The sequence below is a fragment of the Microcaecilia unicolor genome, chromosome 1, assembly GCF_901765095.1.
Source record: "Microcaecilia unicolor chromosome 1, aMicUni1.1, whole genome shotgun sequence".
NCBI classification, from domain to species: domain Eukaryota; kingdom Metazoa; phylum Chordata; class Amphibia; order Gymnophiona; family Siphonopidae; genus Microcaecilia; species Microcaecilia unicolor.
Window position 1 is genome coordinate 120,561,282 of NC_044031.1, and position 22,974 is coordinate 120,584,255.

A 22,974-nucleotide genomic window follows, 5' to 3' on the forward strand; every position below is an offset into this window, starting at 1 on the left:
TATCCACGGCTTTCATACATGCATACAAGCTGTGTGTATGAAAGCCATGTGTAGCTTCTTTTTTTTTTCAAACTTTTTTCATCCAAGCCACCACAGCTTGTGAAAAGAGTAGGGTGAAGGGGTAAGTGCTTCCAAAAGCCACAGGAAAGGTGAAAACGATCTTGTATATAAAATTTATGTAAAATACAGCAAAAAGACTCAGCACAGCAGCTGTGTTTCAGCGTGTCAGCGCCTACTTCAGGAGTCTATGAAATTCATAAAAATAGATCAATTTAAGAACAATACAAATGAATATCAAAATACATATTATAATGAGAATATATTTAAAACAGTCACATATGAACAATAACGTATCCCAAACATTAAAAACAAGGGCAACATATTAAATAAAGAATGCTTATTGAAATGTGAATCAATATTAAGAGTTGTGTAAGGGGGCAGGAAAAGGTTGGACTGAAAAAAACACGGGAACAGGGGCTCAAGGAGGTAGTAGGGGGTTACAGAAAGAGAAAGTTTCAGTATCGAGTTCCCAGTACACAGAGGGTTCGCCCCCTAGTGGCTGAAAGACCAGCCCGAGTATTGAAGAGGGGGAAGAACTACCAGTCCCAAGAACCCTCTCTTCCTAGACAAGTCACACAGGAGCTGGGAGGCGGGGAAGGGGATTGGGAAATGATTTCTGATGAAAGTGATGAGGAACAGGTAAGAGAGCCAGGGGAGGAGGGGGACTGGGGATTATGATAAAATGGAAGTAGCTGAGGAGCTGGAGGAGGAGGGTATGGAGATTGCAGCTCTGGCTCAAACTAAAGAGAATGCAGTGAAAGGTTTTCTGGCGGCCACACTGAGCCAGTTGTGGAAGACTGGAGAAAGAAGGTTGAGGCAATGGGGAGAAAGCCTGTGGGAAAAATGTACCAGGTAATTTGCCTCAGAGAATAGAAAGGGGTGTTGTTGAGTTTAAGCACAGGAGTAGAAGAAATGAAAGAGATTTGTTTGTCTGACGAACTGTGACTATGTGAAGAAATATACTGCTGTTGTAAAGATGTGGAAATACATTAAACAGCTGAGAGTCTGGAAAGGAAAGGCGCAGTAAAGCTTCCTTCAGCTGTGTGCAAGACTGAGGTTAGAAAGAAGTTTCACTGTGAAGTCATAAGCGGTGTCATTAAGGTTGACTAAATAAAACTTCCATTTATAAGAAGTCTTGCAGTTGGTGTGTGTTTGTGGAGAAGATAATGGTGAAGATAGGAGGAGCAGCAGTCCTCTCAATAAAGACGAGCTGAGGAGAGAGTTAAGCAAGGACCAGGAGTGTGGCTGACCCGTCCAGCTGGCAGCACATCTCAGGAAGCTAAGTGGGGCTGACATGGGCCAGACCTTGGATGAGGGACCGGCTGACAGTTGATATAGATTTACAATATATTAACATAAAAGCATTCAAAAGAGAACCAGCTGTAAAAAGAATATTAACTGACAATGTAAGCAGAGATTACAAGTACATACATAAATTCAGAAATGATTATAAGGGATATCATCCTTTGGAGAGGCTTTTAAAAAACATGAAATGTAAACAAATACATTAACATAAAGACTTCCCCATAAAAGACCAGCTGTAAGTAGAATTTAAACTCACGATGTGATGACACAGCATCTTATATACTAAACTGTACTGAACCAATGCATACAAAAGCCTCTTGAAAAACATCTCTGAACACAGAGTATAGGAAAATACTGACCTCGAGCTACAGGTGCAATTCAATATGCAGGAGCGCTAGTCTGCACAGCTCGAGCCAGATGCAAAAGGGTTAAAACGGTGTTTCAGGAACACAGTGTTAAAAGCAGCTGGGAAACACAGGGAAAAGAGTAAATGACTTGAAACATGAAAAGAATATAAAAGGTGAAGGCACAGACTATCTGGAGGTGTGAAAATATAAATAGAACCTATCGTGTATTAGAAAAGTGAATAGTTCAATGAAATGAAAACTGTTCTGGGTGAACAAACCAAATCCGTGACACTGGTCAATAAAAGTGGCTTGGAGACAGCAACCACTGAAGGAACAATACTATCAGTGGTGAATATAGTGCCAATAAAATGCTAAAGACCTCTTTTAAGGCGCAACTGTAAAACATTACTGCAATTTTATTGTAAATTGTAAGCCACTTTGAACCGAAACTTGTTTTGGATAATAGTGGGATACAAGAATGCATAAATAAATAAATAAAGAGATTTTTATTTTAGTTACATTTGTACCCCCACTCATGGCAGGCTTAATGCAGCTTTCATATACAGGTACTTATTTGTACCTGGGGCAATGGAGGGTTAAGTGACTTGCCCAGAGTCACAAGGAGCTGTGCCTGAAGTTCCCCAGGACCAGAGTCCACCACCCTAACCACTAGGCCACTCCTCCACTCACAAGCCAAACAACATCTCATCATGAGAAAGCTTCTGGAAGTGCTGAACAGCAAAGCTGCACCACATCACAGTGAAGCCTTGTAGTAGCTAATGTTGTTGGCTCCAAAACACTTTTCAAACAAGAGTACGTGCGCTGAATGTGACTATCCTTAGGAAGCGAGCTGGGTGCCTTCTGTGAATGTTTACATATCTGTGAAGAAAGCGGTAATGATATTACTAGTGTATTATGTGAACGAGTGACTCATTTTTTATAGTGCAAACCAGTTTTAAATGGTCCAAAAACTTCTTAGGTAAACGTAGATATTTACAGGCAAAAAGGAATGGGTGTATATTTGGAATAAAGTGAACTCCTCATGGAATGTAAACCTTATTTATCAGAGAAGGAAACTCTTAAAGAATAATAAAAGGAAGAAACATCCTACTGTGTCAAATGGTAAAAATATATTGTCATGCCCGTCAATGGGTATATTGTTGAAAACTAAAAAAGGAGAACACGGGTATAATATCAATCCTTTTTCAGAGAAAATTAATTGATCTTTACTGTACAAACAAATGACTACAGAGCAAAAAATAAAATAAACAAGAATGCCCCCTAAAAAAAGTACCAAGAAAATTTGGCTACAAATATAAAGTATTCTAACCTACATTCTGTGAATCTTCTACTCTGGAATTCAGAAAAATATTCTATAAATCTGGTCTAAAAGATTCCTATAAGGTAGGTGAAGGAACAGGAAACTATGGGGCCCTTATGCAAAGGTGCGCTGAAAAGTGGCCTGCAGTAGTGTAGACATGTTTTTTTGGCACACACAGAATCATTTTTCAGCACACCTGTAAAAAATGCCTTTTTAAAATTTTTGCCGAAAATGGACGTGTGGCAAAATGAAAATTCCCGAACATCCATTTTGGGTCTGAGACCTTACCGCCAGCCATTGACCTAGTGGTAAAGGCTAACACGGTAACCGGGCGATAATGACCTATGCATGTCAAATGCCTTTTGGAGCGCGTCCATTACGCACGTCTGAAAATAAAAATTATTTTTGGATGTGCGTATCGGACGCACGCCAGAAATGAAATTACTGCAAGAGCCATGCAGTACTGGGCGGTAACTACATTTTGGCACATGTTGGGCACGCCTAGACGTTTATGCAGCATAGTAAAAGGGTCCCTATGTGGGGAAGGATGCTGGAGAGCACAGACTGTTGTTTGGTGCCATAAGGATGGGCTATATTGATGTACCTGAGAGGGACCTATATTGGAGATGATCTTGTTTGGAATGAGTGAAAAAGAATGGTCAAGCGTCTGGCAGTTAAAATGTAATGCCCCCTCTATAGCTACCTGCCTAAAGAAACTGGATTATCTACATCTTATGGCAGAACTGACAGCACTCAAAAATGGACAGCTGAACTCTTTTCGTAAGGTTTGGGATAAATATATATCATGGTGATCTGGTAAAGCTCCTGAGGAGAAGGGAGGAGAACACATGGATAGTTAATCTTCTCAGATATATAGACAGTGAAGGAATAACAGAATGACCCCACACAGTACTGGAGATGTTAACAGGAGATAGGGAAGGGAGGGGGTGGATGGGGATTGGTTTGATATGGTGAACTATGCTGTTGTATGTTAACTGATATCTCAATACAAGTCTTTAAAAACTAAAAAAAAAAATGTAATGCCAATAAGTGCAGAGTGATGCACTTAGGGCGCAGAAACCCAAAAGAGAGATACTGAATAGGAGGGGAGAGATTAGTAAGCTCAACTCAAGACAGAGACCTTGGGGTGATGGTGTCCGAGGATCTGAAGGTGAAGAAACAATGTTACAAGGTGATGGCTGTGGCCAGAAGGATGCTAGGCTGCACAGAGAGGGGTACAACCAGCAGAGGAAAGGAAGTGTTGATGCTCCTCTACAAGTCATTGGTGAGGCCCCACTTGGAGTATTGTGTTCAGTTTTGGAGGCCATATCTTGCTAAAGATATAAAAAGACTGGAAGTGGTGCAAAGAAAAGCTACAAAAATGGTATGGGATCTGCATTGCAAATCGTACGTGGAGAGACTTGCTGACCTGAACATGTATACCTTGGAGGAAAGGAGAAACAGGGGTGACATGATACAGATATTTGAAAGGTATTAATCTGCAAACAAACCTTTTCTGGAGACAGGAAGGTGGTAGAACTAGAGGACATGAACTAAGGTTGAAGGGGGGCAGACTCCGGAGTAACGTTAAGAAGCATTTTTTCATGGACAGGGTGGTGAATACAAGAAATGCCCTCCCGCGGGAGATGGTGGAGATGAAAACGGTAATGGATTCAAACATGCGTGGGATAAACACAAAAGGAATCCTGTTTAGAAGAAATGGATCCACGGAATCTTAGCAGAGATCGAGTGGCAACAACGGTAATTGGGAAGCAAAACCAGTGCTGGGCAGACTTCTACGGTCTGTTCCCTGATCATGACTGAATAAATATGAATGGGCTGGAGTGTAAATTTTAAGGGGCTTTGACGTTAACTTCAGAAATTTTAGTACAAGAACAGTGCTGGGCAGACTTCTACGGAGTGGCAAGGACAAATCAAACTCAGGTATACATATAAAGATAATGAGTTTATCTTGTTGGGCAGATTGGATAGACCATACAGGTTTTATCTGCTGTCATTTTCATTTACTACTATATTAAGGAATACACAAATTCAAATTTCTTATGCTAAAGAAATGGTCTATAATCTATGTCTATATTTAAACCATGAGGTGCCAATGTTTGCAGTTGAAGATAAGTCTCTGTTCTTCAAGGAGCAGCATTTGATCTGTAACTTTTCTTCACCAGTTACCCTTCAGGATCTTGAAAACGAAGAATTTCAAATCATCTGTGGATTGTCCAAATGCAGTGGACACCAGTGGTGCTACCAGCGGTGCCAAATCCACATTTGTTTTATTTATTTATTTAGATTTTACTCACACCTTTTTCAGTAGTAGCTCAAGGTGAGTTACATTCAGGTGCACTGGATATTTCTCTGTCCCAGGAGGCTCACAATCTAAGTTTGTACCTGAGGCAATGGAGGGTTAAGTGACTTGCCCAAGATCACAAGGAGCAGCAGTGGGATGCTCTATGATCCTTGTCTTGATTAATCTAAATTTATCTTAAATAAATGTGATATACAAGACCCTTTTCATCTTTCCTGTGGGTTTTGGAAGTGCCTACCCCTTCATGCTACTCTTTTGGCTTGCTTACAGCAGTCGTAGGGATTACTGTTCCTCCACTTCCTGTGGTTCTTCCTCTCGCCACAGCTCATGAAACATTTAAATACATGAGCGGTTCAGTATTCAGATGTGCATTCCAAGGGATGCACAGAAAGGACTGCCTACCTTTAGTGATAGAAATTTTAAGGGAGGTCAGGAGCTATTGTAGCATGTGAATGGCAGAGTTCTTCATTGTTACTGACAGAGAGGAAGTGGGATAGCACGTCTTGGGAGCCGGGTCCTCTTGGCTGTCCTGGGCAGGGCTGCTGGCAGACTTTGTAGTGTTTTGCAGCAGATTTGGGGCTGTGTTGTGTGTGTACAGCATGGGCATTCCCCGGCCGCCCTCAGTTCCCTTATCTTTCCTGCGCTGGATGTTCATTCGGAGCAGATCCCCACTGGAAAGATGCTTCAGTGCAAAATGTTTCACGAGCTGTGGCGAGAGGAAGAACCACAGGAAGTGGAGGAACAGTAATCCCTACGATTGCAGCTTACATTTCCCGGTGTCTACTGACACCAGGGGCGTAGCTACGGGTGGGCCTGGATGGGCCCAGACCCAGGCCCAACCAATCTTGGATCAGGCCCACCCCCAGTCTCTAACCCGCCAATCAGGGCCTGTCTTCTCAGGTACTGGTTAGGCTGCACACAGTGCACAGCAGCATTTCAGCCATATGCAAACCTGAGTACAGCAGCAGCTATCCTAACCTGCTTTATTGTTGCTGCACGGTGCTTGGGAACAAGTCGGGTGTTGGGGCCAGGGGACCTGCTCCGGTAAGGCAGTATGCAGTTAGAGTGACTGTGTGTCTTTATCATCGCGGGTGTGTTTGCTGCACTGCTGCATGCTGGTAACTCTAACCCTTTCCCTTCGCCAGCCTTTGAAAAACGGCAGTGTTTAAACCTGTTAGTCTTTCTACCAAATACAAAGTTACCTAAACTAAATGGCACTCAAAATTTCACTGTACTTTTTAAAGCTCATAAGAAAATGTGCTCTGGTACAGGAAGCTACGGATTCACCCAGTTGCACAGTAGAAAACAAAGTGAGACCCTAGAGTTTAAAATAAGCTGCCAAAAACCTTGATAAACAGAGTGAACGATCCATAGGAAATGTGGTTTCTGAGACAACCAATCTTTGTTATAACATATACTTTTACGATCTTCTAATCCTATTACGTCCCCATGGGGCAATGTGCTTAGCAAATTAGGATGATTATCTATGTGTTATTCGAGCACATAGGTCACAGATGACAGATCAGCCACTCCACATGGCAGGAAGTATAGCATTAACATCCTACAAAGGCTTGATTAGTTCTGATTTCTTTTGTGTCCAAAATGCAGCCTGTGCACACTGGTCTGCTCAGGTCTCCCCCGCAGTGCATCAGACCAGGGGCGTAGCTACGGGTGGGCCTGGATGGGCCCAGGCCCACCCAGTTTAGCCTCAGGCCCGCCCGCCCAGAAGCAGATGCTTACTGTGACCGTCTCCCACCCCTGCCGCAGTGCTTCATTTAATGTTGTCGGCGCTGCAGTTACAATTTCCCACCCCCGCGGCGGCGCTTTACACTTTACCGACAGCAACGCTGCAGATGCAGCGCTGACGTCCGACGTCCTGCTCCGGGGCCTTCCACGCTGATGTAACTTCCTGTTACGGAGGCGGGAAGCAGAAGGCCCCGGAGCAGGACGTCGGACATCAGCGCTGCATCTGTAGCGTTGCTGTCGGTAAAGTGTAAAGCGCCGCCGCGGGGGTGGGAAATTGTAACTGCAGCGCCGACAACATTAAATGAAGCGCTGCGGCAGGGGTGGGAGAGGGTGAGGAAGTCAGTGGGGTGCTGCGTGCTGGCCCAGAAGTAAGGGGAGGCAGGGAGGGGAGGGAACAGAAGGGTGCTGGACGTGCCAGGGGCAGAGAGTTGGAGGGAAGGGAGAGAGGTTTTGGGATTTGCAGAGGGGAGGTTGGAGGGAAGGGGAGAGGTTTTGGATTTGCAGAGGGGAGGTTGGAAGGAAGGGGAGAGGTTTGGGAATTTGCAGAGGGGAGTTTGGAGGGAAGGGAAGAGGTTTTGGATTTGCAGAGGGGAAGTTGGAAGGAAGGGGAGAGGTTTTGGAATTTGCAGAGGGAATGGAAGAGGTTTTGGATTTGCAGAGTGGAGGTTGGAAGGAAGGAGAGAGGTTTTGGGATTTGCAGAGGGGAGGTTGGAAGGAAGGGGAGAGGTTTTGGATTTGCAGAGGGGAGGTTGGAAGGAAGGAGAGAGGTTTTGGGATTTGCAGAGGGGAGGTTGGAAGGAAGGAGAGAGGTTTTGGGATTTGCAGAGGGGAGGTTGGAAAGAAGGAGAGAGGTTTGGGGATTTGCAGAGGAGAGGTTGGAAGGAAGGGGAAAGGTTTTGGATTTGCAGAGGGGAGGTTGGAAGGAAGGGGAGAGGTTTGGGATTTGCAGAGGGGAGGTTGGAAGGAAGGGGAGAGGTTTTGGAATTTGCAAAGGGAATGGAAGAGGTTTTGGATTTGCAGAGGGGAGGTTGGAAGGAAGGAGAGAGGTTTTGGGATTTGCAGAGGGGAGGTTGGAAGGAAGGGGAGAGGTTTTGGATTTGCAGAGGGGAGGTTGGAGGGAAGGGAAGAGGTTTTGGATTTGCAGAGGGGAGTTTGGAGGGAAGGGAAGAGGTTTTGGATTTGCAGAGGGGAAGTTGGAAGGAAGGGGAGAGGTTTTGGAATTTGCAGAGGGAATGGAAGAGGTTTTGGATTTGCAGAGTGGAGGTTGGAAGGAAGGAGAGAGGTTTTGGGATTTGCAGAGGGGAGGTTGGAAAGAAGGGGAGAGGTTTTGGATTTGCAGAGGGGAGGTTGGAGGGAAGGGAAGAGGTTTTGGATTTGCAGAGGGGAGTTTGGAGGGAAGGGAAGAGGTTTTGGATTTGCAGAGGGGAGTTTGGAGGGAAGGGAAGAGGTTTTGGATTTGCAGAGGGGAAGTTGGAAGGAAGGGGAGAGGTTTTGGAATTTGCAGAGGGAATGGAAGAGGTTTTGGATTTGCAGAGTGGAGGTTGGAAGGAAGGAGAGAGGTTTTGGGATTTGCAGAGGGGAGGTTGGAAGGAAGGGGAGAGGTTTTGGATTTGCAGAGGGGAGGTTGGAAGGAAGGAGAGAGGTTTTGGGATTTGCAGAGGGGAGGTTGGAAGGAAGGAGAGAGGTTTTGGGATTTGCAGAGGGGAGGTTGGAAAGAAGGAGAGAGGTTTGGGGATTTGCAGAGGGGAGGTTGGAAGGAAGGGGAGAGGTTTTGGATTTGCAGAGGGGAGGTTGGAAGGAAGGGGAGAGGTTTGGGATTTGCAGAGGGGAGGTTGGAAGGAAGGGGAGAGGTTTTGGAATTTGCAAAGGGAATGGAAGAGGTTTTGGATTTGCAGAGGGGAGGTTGGAAGGAAGGAGAGAGGTTTTGGGATTTGCAGAGGGGAGAGGTTGGAAGGAAAGGGAGATGTTTTGGATATATAGGGGGGTGGAAGGAAGGGGAGAGGTGCTGGATATGCAGGGGGGGTGGAGGGAAAGGGGAGAAGTGATGGATATGTAGAGGGTTGAAGTGAAGGGGAGAGGTGCTGGACATGTATGGGAGCTGGATGAAAGGGAAAGAGTTGCTGAACATGTAGGGGGGGCTGGATGAAAGGGAGACAGATGCTGGACGTGTGGGGGGGGGGGGGGGTGAAGGAGAGGTGCTGGATATGCAGATGATGATATGCAGAGGGAAGGGAGAGAGATGCAGGGAGAAAGAGCCAGATGCATAAGGGGCAGGAAAGAGAGGAAGATAAGCTGGTTGGGGAGTGGGATCAGAGAGGAGAGGGACACATTGGTGTGGAGGAGGGAGAAAGGGGACATAGGGAAGTATACAGATACAGAAGGGAGATGATGGGCATTAGGTGGGAGCATGGGGACAGGGACACAAATGTGAGATGCTGTATGGAGATGGCACATGGGCACAGAGGGGTAATACCTGACCAAGGGGGGGGAACGGGGATATGGAATAGAGATAAAATGCTGGACACTGGAGAGGGGGGTATATGGACACGGGGGGGGGGGGGGAGAGATACCAGACAAGGGAGCGAATAGGAACGCAGAAGGGATATGCTGGGCATGGGGTGCATAGGTGCACAGAGGAATGATGATGGATGAGGGGATATGAACACAGGGGAGATAATGAACAAGGAAATATAGGAAAACAGAGATGGGAGATGGATGATGGACATGAAGAAAGAAGAAATGTCAAATAGGAGACCCTGGCAAGTGAGTTAAGAGAAGACAGAGGGAAGCAGAAACCAGAGACTGGGACCAATATGATTTGAGAAAAAATGACCAGACAACAAAAAGGTATAAAAAATATTTTATTTTCAATGTTGTGAATATAATATGTTGGATTTGCAGTGTACATCTTGCCAAAGTTGATGGTAAACATGGCTGGGGTCCAGGACAGAAATCTAGGAAAGGACCCCAAAGTCCATTACCAGGCTGCGCCTTCAGCTTCCAGCATGCAGGCTTTCTCTGGCCAAGGAACCAAGCACAATTGCCCTAGTTGCATCCCCTAATACCATCCCTGGCATGTGCCATCTTTATATTTTGCACAGGAGCAAATGCCTTTCTTTCTTGTTTCTCTGGTGTTGTACTACATGCAAGGTCTAGTTTCTTGGGGTTTCCGTTTAATTTATATTTCTAGAGTTTGTGGTCACTTATTCTGTATTTGGCATTTGTGTCTTGTGTGTGTGACTGAGGTATTCTGTTAGCATGAAGTTTCCATGTAGCATTCTGTAGTAATTTGGCTTGTTCAGCTTTCCTGATAAATGTATTTGTATTTTAGGGCCCTACTATAATATTTAAGGCACTTCTTTTTCATAGGTAGGATCTTTGTTTTTGGAAGTTAGTGTTGGCATGGTAGATTTGCTCTAGGTTCTGAGTGACTTTTGTTTTATAGATTTTTTTAAAGTTAATTTATAATATGTCTGTAATTGAGATTACACTAGAAAACAAAATTTCTTTATATGATGAGTTTTATGGAGAATTGTCCTTGCTGTACTCTGTATCCATTGTTGGTGGACAGCCAGGAGGTTCTCTGGATGCAGAATGTGTTTGGCTTCAATACCATATATGTGTTGGAGGACCATGGCTCAGTGGGGCTGAATAGTGCAGTCTATTGTACTTCCCTTAGCTCTCAATTGGCCTGCAGCCACTGAAACCTGCACTGCAACCCTCATTGAAGTTATGGGGAGTGGGGTAGGGACAGAGCATGGGTGCATCAGGTTTGCTGTTTTTTTCTTTTTCAAAAAAGTTGGCAACTCTAGTGCCCACCCATCCAACCTGTTGGCCCACCCAAAAATTGCCTTCTGGCTACATCACTGCATCAGACAGACACAGTGTGACTTTGCCCTGCCAGTACTGAAAGCTCCGGGGACCCGGATTCCCTAAGCCTGTGGCAAAGTTGGGATCATGAGTGGAGGACCCAGAATAATTTTCCCAGCAGGGCCATCACTGATCAACAGGCACTGCAAGCTTGGGCCTCCAGCAGCACAGTCTGCACAACGTGCACACAGACTGCACACCCATCAGGTGCTCAGGAGCAGTAGACCTTTACCTCAGTCTGTAGGAAGCTCAAGCCCAGGTTAAAAAAACAAAAAAGAGAGAGAGAAAAAAGAAAAAAATGTTTAAATTTATGTGATGGGGGTGGGCTCTGCACTACCCAGGCAAAATGCTGGTGGGTATTTCGGTGGGGATGCTTTTACAGTGCCCATGTAATAAAATGTTTTAGGTTGGTGGGTTTCTGGGCGAGGGTGGGCTCTGCCCAGGATGTACAAAAGAAAAAAGTTTTATATTTAATGATGGTAAGCATGTGTGTGTGTGTGCGCGCGCCAGACTATGGGGGACATATAAAGGGTAAGGTAGGACTGATGTCAGGTTACAGGTAGGGATGGGGGGTTGAGAAGGTTATGGTTGATTCTGGGCTACAGGGATGGATTGGTGGGTAGGGAAGGGTAGGATAGGGCAGGGCTGATGCCGTATACAGGACAATTTCAAATTTTTGGTCCTTTATTCTGTAATTGATGAGGGTTGCATGTGACTGCATCGCAACTCCTTGATCTGGCTGATATAGTCCTCCAAACCTTCACAGATTCTCCAGACTCACCCTCTGAACAACCACCCATATCCGAACCCGTACGTGAGTTGCCATCCTCACCTCCACCTCCCACAGTTCCTGCTCTTCCACTTCCCTACGTGGATCTTCGCATCCGTCTCATCAGGATCCGTAATCTGGCAGAAGATCTTCTCCAAATCCGCAACTTAGCAGGACAGTTGAATCCGGTACACCAACAGTCCATTGTGTTTTCAACAGTAACCATTTTGCACAGTAACGCCTGTGAGCTGCTCGACATTCTACATTTGTACTTTCCGAATCAAGCCAGCTAATTTCGCTGTACTACAACTGTGAAAATTGACACTCTTCAGCTACGGTGTTACATCAGTACACCCTTTTCTTCTGCTTCCCATCGCCCAGACTGTTTGCTGATGGACTCTTGTGCATGATTCTACTGTGTATGGGTTTGGTTTTGTTTCTCACTGTCTTGTTTACCTATACTGCTGACAGTTACCTTTTTGATCTTTGGATCACATTTACCGCCTTTCCCACTGGCAACGTTACCTTGCCTGCCGGAAACGCTATCCTTCAGAAACCACTGCAACTACTCCTTGCCTCACTGATCCTCCTGTTTTGTATTTTACAAGTGTTCCCACTCCTATTAGTAGCTCGGTCTATATTGTCCCCAATCGTACAAGTACTTTTGAGGATAATATTACCTTGTTTGATTTACGACCCACCCCTCCTCCTTATTCTTTGGTTCATACTACTGACACTCCTCCTCCCACGAATACTACTGTAGTTACGCCACACATCACCGTCCCAGTCACTCGTCCTCATAGACAGCTCAACACGCCTAACTGACCATCCATATATGTCCCAGATTTTTCCAGACACCCCGCCTTCTCCACCAGATTCTCCCCCACCGTCGCCTTTAAATTTAAGTGCACACTTGATCCCCGAACCCCCAGAATATCTAAGAGAATTACTTCATCCTCATTGGGACCCTGCTCCAGAAGACGATCCCAATTGGGACCCCTTCACCCGATACCACATACTGTGTGAGCCTTTGTTTGACAGTTGGACATTAGGTCCTAGCCGTACGGTTATACACACTCAGGTACTGTTTGGAGGCACCTTCGGCTTACACCTTGAACAAACAGACGACCTCCTAATAAGACCACAGACTGGTGACGTCGTAGATTTTTGGGTAATTACATACACCGTATTGGGCACTGCTGAGATTCCTATCCTGTTCATCAGAGAGGTTGGATTGGAACCCTTGGAAATATATGGTCTTTTCGAAATCCCAGATCCTACTGAAAGAGGGGCTATTAGAATTTACCCCCCATACTCATACATCTCTCGCTAAAACACTAGGGATGTCACCTACCAACATGAAGTGCTTAGCCCTCCTGTTATGTGTGCTCACCACACCCATGCTACCTGGAACACAGTACCTAGCAAATTCTCTACCCCAATTTACACCCACTTATGAAATAACATTTGGCATGTAGTTTGTATGGGGGATCTAGGAGTTTGACTTGTCTAGCTTTTCCAATGGAACACATATTGCTGTTGTGTATATTCACTGCTACCTTTTTAAAGGTACTGTTATTGGTATTCACGTTCAAAACTGGTGATAAGGTTTGTAATATAGGCTGAGAAGCTTCTTTGCAGGATTTAGTGTTGCTTCACAAAGTATCTGACAGTGAAGGAATTTTGTGTTGCTATTACTGAGGTGCTCCCAGAATTTGAATACATTTTTTTTATGGAAAGCTGTTAGAGGAAACATTCTAGTTATATTCTGTATGCTACAGTAGGTGGAAAAAAAATCTTAATGTTGACAATATGATTTTGCATATGTTTATCATTAAGAATTCTTGAACTTTCCTTCATGTGGTTTTTGATATGGGAAAATTAGGTTCTTACCTTGGTAATTTTCTTTCCATTAGTCACAGCAGATGAATCCATTAACTGATGGGTTGTATCCGCCTACCAGCAGGTGGAGATAGAGAACACTGAAAAACCATAGTGCCTCTTGGACAGCTAGCCCCCAACTGCCTTCAGTATTTGATATTTCCAAAGCAGAGTGAACCATAAAGGTATAGTAACACAAACTTTCCTCGCAGCGAACAAACGCCCCAGAACAGGAGCAACAAAGGAGGGACGATCTCAACCTCCTGTAATAAAACAGCATGTAGAAATTCTGAGAACTGTTTTCCAACTTCTCCCAATGCGATTTATATCTGCATGAAAGATCTGAACAAAAAACAAAGTCAGACAGGGAGGGATCATGGATTCATCTGCTGTGATTAAAGAAAAGAAAGTTAGCAAGGTAAGAACCTAATTTTCCCCTCCTTGTCATCAGCAGCAGATGAATCCATTAACTGATGGGATGTACAAAAGCAATCCCTACTTAGGGTGGGAACAGGCCACACCACGAGCCAATATTTGAGCTCCAAATATAGCGTCCTGCTTCGCTGCAACATCCAGCCTGTAATGCCGGGCAAAAGAGAGCTGAGAAGCCCAAGTAGCCGCACTACATATCTCTTGAAGAGAGAGTGCACCCATTTCAGCCCACGAGGAGGAAATCGCTCTCGTGGAATGCGCCTTAAACGCTTCAGGCGGAGACCGACCTGAAAGCAGATACGCAGAAAAAATTATTTCCTTGAGCCAACGGGCTACAGTGGCCTTAGACGCTGGACCTCCACGCCGAGGACCTGACAACAAGACAAAAAGGTGATCAGAAGTCCTGAAGTCATTTGACATCTGAACATACTGCAACAGCGCTCTGCGGACATCCATAAGATGTAACTGCCCAAAGGAGTCCGGGAACTCTTCCCTAGAAAAGGAAGGAAGAAAAATAGGCTGGTTCAGGTGAAGCGCTGAAACCACTTTAGGCAGGAAGGAAGGCACTGTACGTACCGTTACTCCGGACTCCGAGAATTTCAGAAAAGGGTCCCGACAGGACAGCGCCTGCAGTTCAGACAAGTGTCTAGCTGATGTAATGGCCACCAAAAAAACTATCAAGAGTCACATCCTTCTCCGAAGCTCGCTTAAGCGGCTCGAACGGCGAAAACTGGAGAGCCTTCAACACCAGCCCCAGGTTCCAGGCCAGACAGGGCAACCAGACAGGAGGACGGAGCCGAAGCACCCCTCTGAGAAATCGGGCAATGTCCGGATGAGCAGCCAGGGACAAGCCAGCGACTTTCCCTTGATAGCATGATAATGCTGCCACTTGCACCCGTAGGGAATTGTAAGCCAGGCCTTTTTGTAAGCCCTCCTGCAAAAAGTCCAGCACTGTCGAGACTGTAGCACACGTGGGTGTGATCGCCTTTGAAACACCCCACGCCTCAAAGGTGCACCAGATCCGAGCATAAGCTGCGGAGGTGGACCGCAAGAGAGTGGAGATGACCTTGTTAGAATAGCCCTTGTCTCTCAATTGCGCCCTCTCAACAGCCAGGCCGTAAGACCAAATCGGCAGGGATCCTACATAGACACCAGACCCTGCACCAACAGGTTCGGCACCAGGGGCAGTTGCACTGGAGTGTCCACCAACATCCGGCGGAGATCCGCATACCACAGACGCCTTGGCCAATCTGGAGCGATGAGAATCACCAGACCTCAGTGTTGTCGAATCCGCAGTAGGACTCGCCCTATCAGGGGCCAAGGAGGGAACCCATACACGAGGCCCGAGGGCCAGGGTTGAGCCAGATAATCCAACCCCGCCGAGTGAGGATCTCTCCTTCTGCTGAAAAAGCGAGGTACTTTGGCTTTTGCACTTGACGTTGGCACAAATCTGAAGAAAAAATTCTTCTGTCAGTTCCCATTCCACCGGGTCGATTTGGTGCCTGCTGAGAAAATCGGATTGTACGTTGCTCTGACCTGCTATGTGGGCAGCCGACAGAAGCTGCAGGTGTAGCTCGGCCCAGTGGCAAATCTGAGCGGCCTCCGCGGCCAGGGCCCTGCACTGAGTGCCTCCCTGACGATTTATGTATGCCACCGCTGTCGTGTTGTCTGACAGAACCCGGACAGCAAGCCCCTTCAGAGTCTTTTGAAAGGCCATTAGAGCCTGAAATATCGCTCCCAGTTCCAAGCGATTGATGGACCATTCCTTGGTGCAGCATCCTGTCGGAGAGCCACCACTCCAGACTGAGCCGGGCCGCAGGGAGCAACGTTAGTCTGCGTTGATATTCCTGGGACATTGGAGACCATTGTTGCAGGGCAATCTGCAGAGGCCTCATATGCGCTCTCGCCCAAGGAACCACCTCCAAGGTGGCTGTCATCGACCCCAGTAGATGGACAAAGTCCCAAGCTCGCGAGCGAGGCATCTGCAGGAGCAGACTGACCTGATTCTGAAGCTTGCACCGCCTTTGGTCGGGGAGAAAGACAAACCCCAAGGACGTGTCGAACCGGACCCCCAAATACTCGAGAGATTGAGAGGGGGTCAGGTGACTTTTGGGTATATTGACCACCCAGCCTAGCGCCTGCAGGACTGTCACCACTCTGGCCGTGGCAAGACGACTTTGGGTTGCTGATTCCGCTCTGATGAGCCAGTCTGATACCCTCTCGTCTGAGACAGGCAGCTACAACCACCATTACCTTGGAAAAGGTACGGGGAGCTGTGGCTAGGCCAAAAAGCAAGGCCTGAAACTGGAAATGCTTTCCCAACACCGCAAAGCGGAGGAACCGCTGGTGTGGAGGCCCGATAGGAATGTGCAAATAAGCTTCTTTTAGGTCCAGAGACGTGAGAAACTCTCCTGGCTGTACTGCCGCAATAACGGAGTGCAGGGTTTCCATGCAGAAATGTTGTACTCTGAGAGCCTCGTTGACTCTTTGTAAGTCGAGGATCGGTCTGAAAGACCTGCCTTTTCGAGGCACGACAAAATAAATGGAATAGCGGCCGCAACCGCGTTCGGCAGGAGGCACCGGGATCACTGCTCTGAGGTGCAGCAAGACTTGTAAGGTCTCCTCTACCGCCGCCTGTTTTACGGCAGTGCCGCATCAGGACTCCACAAACACGTCTCTCACCGGGGCACCGAATTCCAGTCGGTAACCTTCTCTGATCAGGTCCAAGACCCACTGATCTGAGGTAATCTTGGTCCACTCCTCTAGAAAGATGGAAAGACATCCTCCTATTGCAGGCAAGGAGTGGACTGGCGTCCCATCATTGTGGAGGATGCATGCCCCTGAACTCCTGACCTTGAACCGGCCCCTGCGGAACGTTTATCCGAGCGAAAGGAGTTCCTCTGCTGAAAACGGGCACGTTGAGAAAACCCAGCAGAGCGCCCCGGGCGATACCTGCGAGCCTCATGGAAGCGAGGTCTGGAAGAGGAGGGAAACACAGAACACTTGGAAGAAGGCCTCGGCCTATCCTCAGGTAACCGCTGGGGTTTAGATTCCCCTAGGTCTTTCACAATCTTCTCCAATTCCTCTCCAAATAACAGAAGGCCCCGAAAGGGTAGCCTCACCAGCCTTTGCTTAGAAGCCACCCAATGCCATAGCCAAAGAAGGCGGCGGGTGGACACCGCCAGACATCTGTTTAGTCGAAGCTCTGACCAGATCATAAAGGGTGTCAGCCAAAAATGACAGGGCCGACTCCATCCGCGGGGCAACCTCAGAAAGGGGGCCCGCACCATCGGCGGGCTGTTCCACCGCCTGTTGTAGCCAGAAAAGACATGCCCTTGCTGCATAGGAACTGCAAATAGATGCCCTCAAGGCAAGGCCCGCAATTTCAAAGGACCGCTTCAGTGCGGACTCAAGTCGCCGGTACTGCATGTCCTTCAACGCGACCTCTCCCTCTACTGGGAGGGTGGTCTTTTTTTGTCACCGCCGTGACTAATACATCCACTTTAGGTATCCCCAAAGGGGACAAGTGCTCCTCACGCAGAGGGTAAAGCTGACCCATAGCCCTGGCCACTTTCAAAGGCCCATCGGGGTCAGACCATTGAGCTGAAATAAGCTCATGGATGGAGTCATGCACAGGAAAGGCCTGAGTAGGCTTCTTGGTACTCGCCATCCTAAGATTAACAGAGGAGGCTTCGCCTTCAGGAGGATCATCAATTGAGAGGGCCTGCAAGGCATCAGTAAAGAGAGCTGGCAGCTCGTCGCGGTGGAAAATCCGGACCGCAATGGGATCATCCAAATCCAGTGGCAAACAGTCACCCTTCTCTGGATCATCCATCCCTGAGGGCCTGCCAGATCCCTCAGACTCTCCACAGCCCCACCACAGGGGTGGGGGGGGAGGATATGCGCCACTTTCAGACGGGGAATTTACCCGTCTATGTTTAGTGTGTTTCCAACGCTCAGGGAAGGAAATAACCTCTGAAGTCATCCCCGGGGCATCAACACCCGGAGGGAAGCCAGGAGGCAACGCAGTGTCAGACACCTGCGGCAGAGCTCTTTTCAGCATAAAACCTTATGCATTAAAAGCACAAACTCAGGGAAGAAAAACTCACCCTGACCCTCCGCCTCCGAATTAGGAGAAACGGATGTAGGAGCTCCTCTGGCAGCCTCTAAACAAGGCGCCCCCCTGCACTCAGACTCCTCCGCAACCGCGAGGGTCGAGACATGTGGCGCTTCCAAAATGACACCCGCTGCCAGCTCCATCGAGCGGGAAGAAACATCTATTGGCATGCTCATACTATCGTGAGCGTCTAAGGAGCACGTTTTACACAGCCCCGCTGCTGATCTGCGTTTACCACAACGGGAGCAACGCTTAACTCCTTCAGCAGCCATCGTCCGACAGGACGGGAATATAGCAATAAAATGGCGACTTCGCGCCAAAACTTACCCCGATTGGAACGGCGTCCGCGGGACCTCCCCAGAGGAGCTGGGCACCACTCTCACCTCAAGGGACCGAGTCAATGAGCTCCGGTCAAGCTCCTCAGAACAGCCACGCAGTAAAAGCGCACTCTTTTTTTTTCACGCTGTGAGGAAAGTTGGAGGCAGGCAGCAACAGAGGGACTCCGGGAGGCGGGGGGAATGGGTAAGGCAGGGAAAGGGCAAACCTATTTGCCTTCAAAGTGGGCACCACCAGCCACAACACCCCTGCTCAACTGGCAAAGCACAGGAGCCACCCCAGGCAGTCTGAAATCCAGGAGCTGATTAAGCTACGTCCACACCTGCTGGGAGATAGAGAAATAGTGAAGGCAGTTGGGGGCTAGCCGTCCAAGAGGCACTATGGCTTTTCAGTGTTCTCTATCTCCACCTGCTGGTAGGCGGATACAACCCATCAGTTAATGGATTCATTTGCTGCTGATGACAAGGAAGTTAACATTTGTGAAAAATTTAAATGTATTAATTTGTGTAAATGAATGGTTATTGAAATGATTATTGAATTGAGAGTTTTATATTTTCCTTGCAACCTTTTTTTTTAACTAAATGATATTTGGGCTCTTTTTTGATTCTGTCACAGACTGCAGTGTTCAGTGTGTCGCCTAAATGAACATATCTGTTGGGTGTGTCCCAGCCATTGATCTAGATTGTGGGGTTTGGGGCTGCAAAGCTTTAGTAAGATTACTTTATTATGCTTCTGCTACCCACATTTATGGAAGAGGTTTAAGTTGATGCAGAACAGCTGTTTCCGTGCGCAATAGGCGCACTTTGCGGCTACCACCACTTAGTAAAAGAGCCCCCAAGTGCACTTTAATTTATACTACTCATACCTATATACATAGTGACCACCCATATTAGCTCTGGGCCCACCCAAAATGTCAAGTCTGGCTACGCCACTGGCTGACACGATCGGTAAAAAGCCCGCAGAGCCCCTTTGTGCATTCATTACTGGATTCCCTGCTTGCTAAATCAGCTTGAACTGGTCAAAAGCTCATATTGTTGGCCCAGTAAGTTTTTTTGCATCTCCCCCTAAGTCACCATGAGGCCCTTTTACTATGCTGCGTCAGGCACTAATGTGCATCTAATGCAGCTTAAAATGGAATACTGTAGGACATGCCCAGGCATCCTGCAGTTAGTGCCATTTTAGCAAATGCTAATCCGCACACTAAAAAAAAATTCTGGTTTTGGGGGAGGGGTGTTTTAGGGGGCACGGAGCTGACGTTCCTCTGCTAATTAGGTAGAACAGCTACATTAGCATAGCACATGTTAACTGGTTAGTGCAGGATTACCATGTGAGCCCTTACTGCCAACAAAATGCAAGGCAGTAAGTGCTCAAGTGGTCATTTTTTAAATATTTATTTATTTATAGCATTTGTAGCCCACATTTTCCCACCAATTTGCAGGCTCAATGTGGCTTACATTTGCTGTAATGGCGATTGCCATTTCCACACGCTAATGGCAACATTAGTGCATGGCCATTAATACAAATGACAGAAAATTGGCATTTTACAGCTGCAATAAAAATGGCATTAATGCGTTTGGGAAACCTGCGCAACTGTACACTCAAGCCACATTTTGCTGCAGCTTAGTAAAAGGGCCCCTGTGTTTGTTTGCTCTCTGCTTATTCTTTTTTTACTAGCCATTAAGCCCGTAAAAACGGGCGGGATTTCCAGCTACCCCCTCGCCGCCACTCCCTCCCCCCTCCATGCCGGGCCCCTTGCACTGACCTGACAGCGCCTCTCACCTCCGTGTGAAAGCACTGCAGGCAGCAGCGCTTCCACACGGAGGTGAGAAACGCTGTCAGGTCAGTGCAGGGGGCCCGATGCGGAGGAGGGCGGGAGCGGCAGCGGGGATGGCGAGAGGGTGGAGGTTGGTGCGCGCAATGTTCGTTTCCAGGCGGCAGCGTCCGACAGTGACTCCGACTCCGTTTCCCTCTCTGTTCCACCCTCTGACGTCATCACGTCTTGACGCAAGGGTGGGACAGAGAGGGAAGTCTCTACTACTCATTTGCAGGTGAGTCGGTCACTTGCCGTTTATATGTTTGATTTTATTTTATTTAGATTTTGCTCACACCTTTTTCAGTAGTAGCTCAAGGTGAGTTACATTCAGGTACACTGGATATTTCTCTGTCCCAGGAGGGCTCACAATCTAAGCTTGTACCTGAGGCAATGGAGGGTTAAGTGACTTGCCCAAGATCACAAGGAGCAGCAGTGGGATCTGAACTGGCCACCTCTGGATTACAAGACCAGTGCTCTAACCACTAGGCCACTCCTCCACTCCTGTAGTACTGCTGAAGTATGTCCTCTCTGCATAAAGGGAAAGGGAAATGGTATTTGATATACCACCTTTCTGAGGTATTTTGCAACTACATTCAAAGCGGTTTACATATATACAGGTACTTATTTTGTACCTGGGGCAATGGAGGGTTAAATGACTTGCCCACAGTCACAAGGAGCTGCAGTGGGAATTGAACCCAGTTCCCCACGATCAAAGTCCGCTGCACTAACCACTAGGCTACTATAAAGACAACGTTTGAGTAAACTTATTGGTTCAGAAGCCCAGTTCTGGCTTGGACTGAGTCACTGAGTGCCAGTAGAAAATGCTGACAAATTTGCTAACAGCTCCTTAGTTTACTGGTCCTCAACTGGACCCCATAAATTCTATCCGAGTATAGCCCTACACTATAATTACCTCCCCAAAGGTGTGTCCCCAGTCCTTCAAGGACACTACAGATTGGCAGGGGTTACACAGGAACTATCACAGCTACTGCAGTTACTACTTACTGTCAAACTGCAACAGTCAATCTGTACTACTGACAAGAGGATACTTCCCTTCGGTTCAAGTGATAAAGCTTTTGGGGTTTTTTTTTTTTTTAGTCAGAAGTGATCCAAAATCAGCCACTGAGTAAATTAGATTAGCAGTAACCAGTTTTAATTACCTGTTCCTTCTCTGAGAATGAAATACTTCCGCTTCATATTTTACAGCTGAAGTTATAACAACCTGGGAGTGGAAGAAGCTTCTCACTGGGATCACTGGAAAGCACAGAGGCATGTAAAACTACCCAGCAATGCAATCAGAAATCATGTAAAGGTGGCAGAAAGGTACAAAATGATTCTGATTGTAGTGGGTGCCACCTGCTTGATAAAAAATAATTTCTCAGCCAATCTTGATATGTTGCCTGTGTAACCTTATGAACTCCAGAATGGGGCTTTCTGTGGAACAATGCAAGTCTTGAGGTTAGGTGTTGTTTTCCAAGAGATTAGCAGTGAATTTGAGAGATTGAGATCATAGTCTAACATAGTAGAGGATGGCAGACCCTGTAAGGTCCATCCAGTCTGCCCAACCAGATAAACTCATTGTATGTGCTACTTTATATGTATCCCTGACCTTGCTTTGTCCTTGCCATTTTCAGGGCACAGACTGTAGAAGTCTGCCCAGAACTAGCTTTGCTTCCCAATTACCCAATTCTAATATTAAGCAATAAAAATAAGAACTGGAAAGAAGGGTGGAGCCTGGGAAAGAAGTATTTAGTAAATATGGGATTGTGATAAAGTATTAGCAAAGCTACCCAGTTTCAGGGAAAAGACTTTTTGGCCAGTCCTGTTTGAAACTTGCATTCCAAAGCAGTGTGGTATTTCTCTGATTCTACCCATTGGAATCAGTGCAGCAGGTCCCATAATGCACCAGGATAAGGCTGTCAGAAACCAGGACTGTCCTAAAATCTCCCTTCTGGAACAGAGTAACTCAGTCAGCAGCTCTGTTATTGGATGTAAGAAGGGACTGAAGGTAAGGATTTGAAGACTGAAATGAGAGAAGTGTTGGAAGGGAAGTTGCACTGAAGAAAGGAAGGTTTGGGCGGGGACATGGAGGAGGGTGGAGTTTTAAGGGGCAGGACTCATGCAGACCGGCTTCAGAGACAGATTTATAAGTGCTGCTGATTCCTGGTTGAGTCAATCTTTTTCATTGGGATGATCGCCTCTTCTAGTCTGAATCCATAAAGAAAAACCAGGCTAGATATTTTTGTAAGTACTGTCATTCGCATTTCTATCCCAGAGGACTGCTAAATGCAAGTGTTTAATTTTAGCACATACTTTTAAGTACGTGTTTGCCACATCCTAAACATGAGCAAATAGTAATGCTGCCCAGCTGTGTGCTGACGGTGGGTCTTGTAAAGTCAGTGCCAAAGCTGTCTGCAGTGGAGAAGGACTGCAGAAAGCAGAGGTTGCTGACATTTCAGCACTTGGAAAAGTATTCATTTGAACTAAAAGCATCTGTTGTACGAACTGACAGTGGCAGCTGCGTGACTGGGAGACAGCCAGACTGTGGAAGGCTGCTTGTTTGAGCTGCCGGGCTGCTTTGTACATACAATAGACAGGTTTGTTCTGGGGTTTAAAAGAGAGATTTTTTTACTCCTGGTTCAAGAAATATGCAG

At 46.8% G+C, this 22,974-nt stretch overlaps 1 protein-coding gene across 4 annotated transcripts in view; it reads left to right on the forward strand.

Moving 5' to 3' along the window:
- Positions 1-584: 584 nt before the first annotated feature.
- The window catches only part of STEAP1 (STEAP family member 1), a 111,396-nt gene continuing 89,006 nt past the window's right edge, over positions 585-22,974 (forward strand). The window contains exon 1 of one of the 4 annotated variants that reach the window (XM_030199656.1): positions 585-699. In XM_030199656.1, the coding sequence (XP_030055516.1) occupies positions 670-699 (30 nt within the window). In that variant the 5' untranslated portion in view covers positions 585-669. Of the gene's footprint in view, positions 700-842; positions 913-22,300; positions 22,329-22,454; positions 22,565-22,974 lie in introns of those variants that run through there. The other 3 variants (XM_030199646.1, XM_030199673.1, XM_030199665.1) reach the window with 3 other exon arrangements.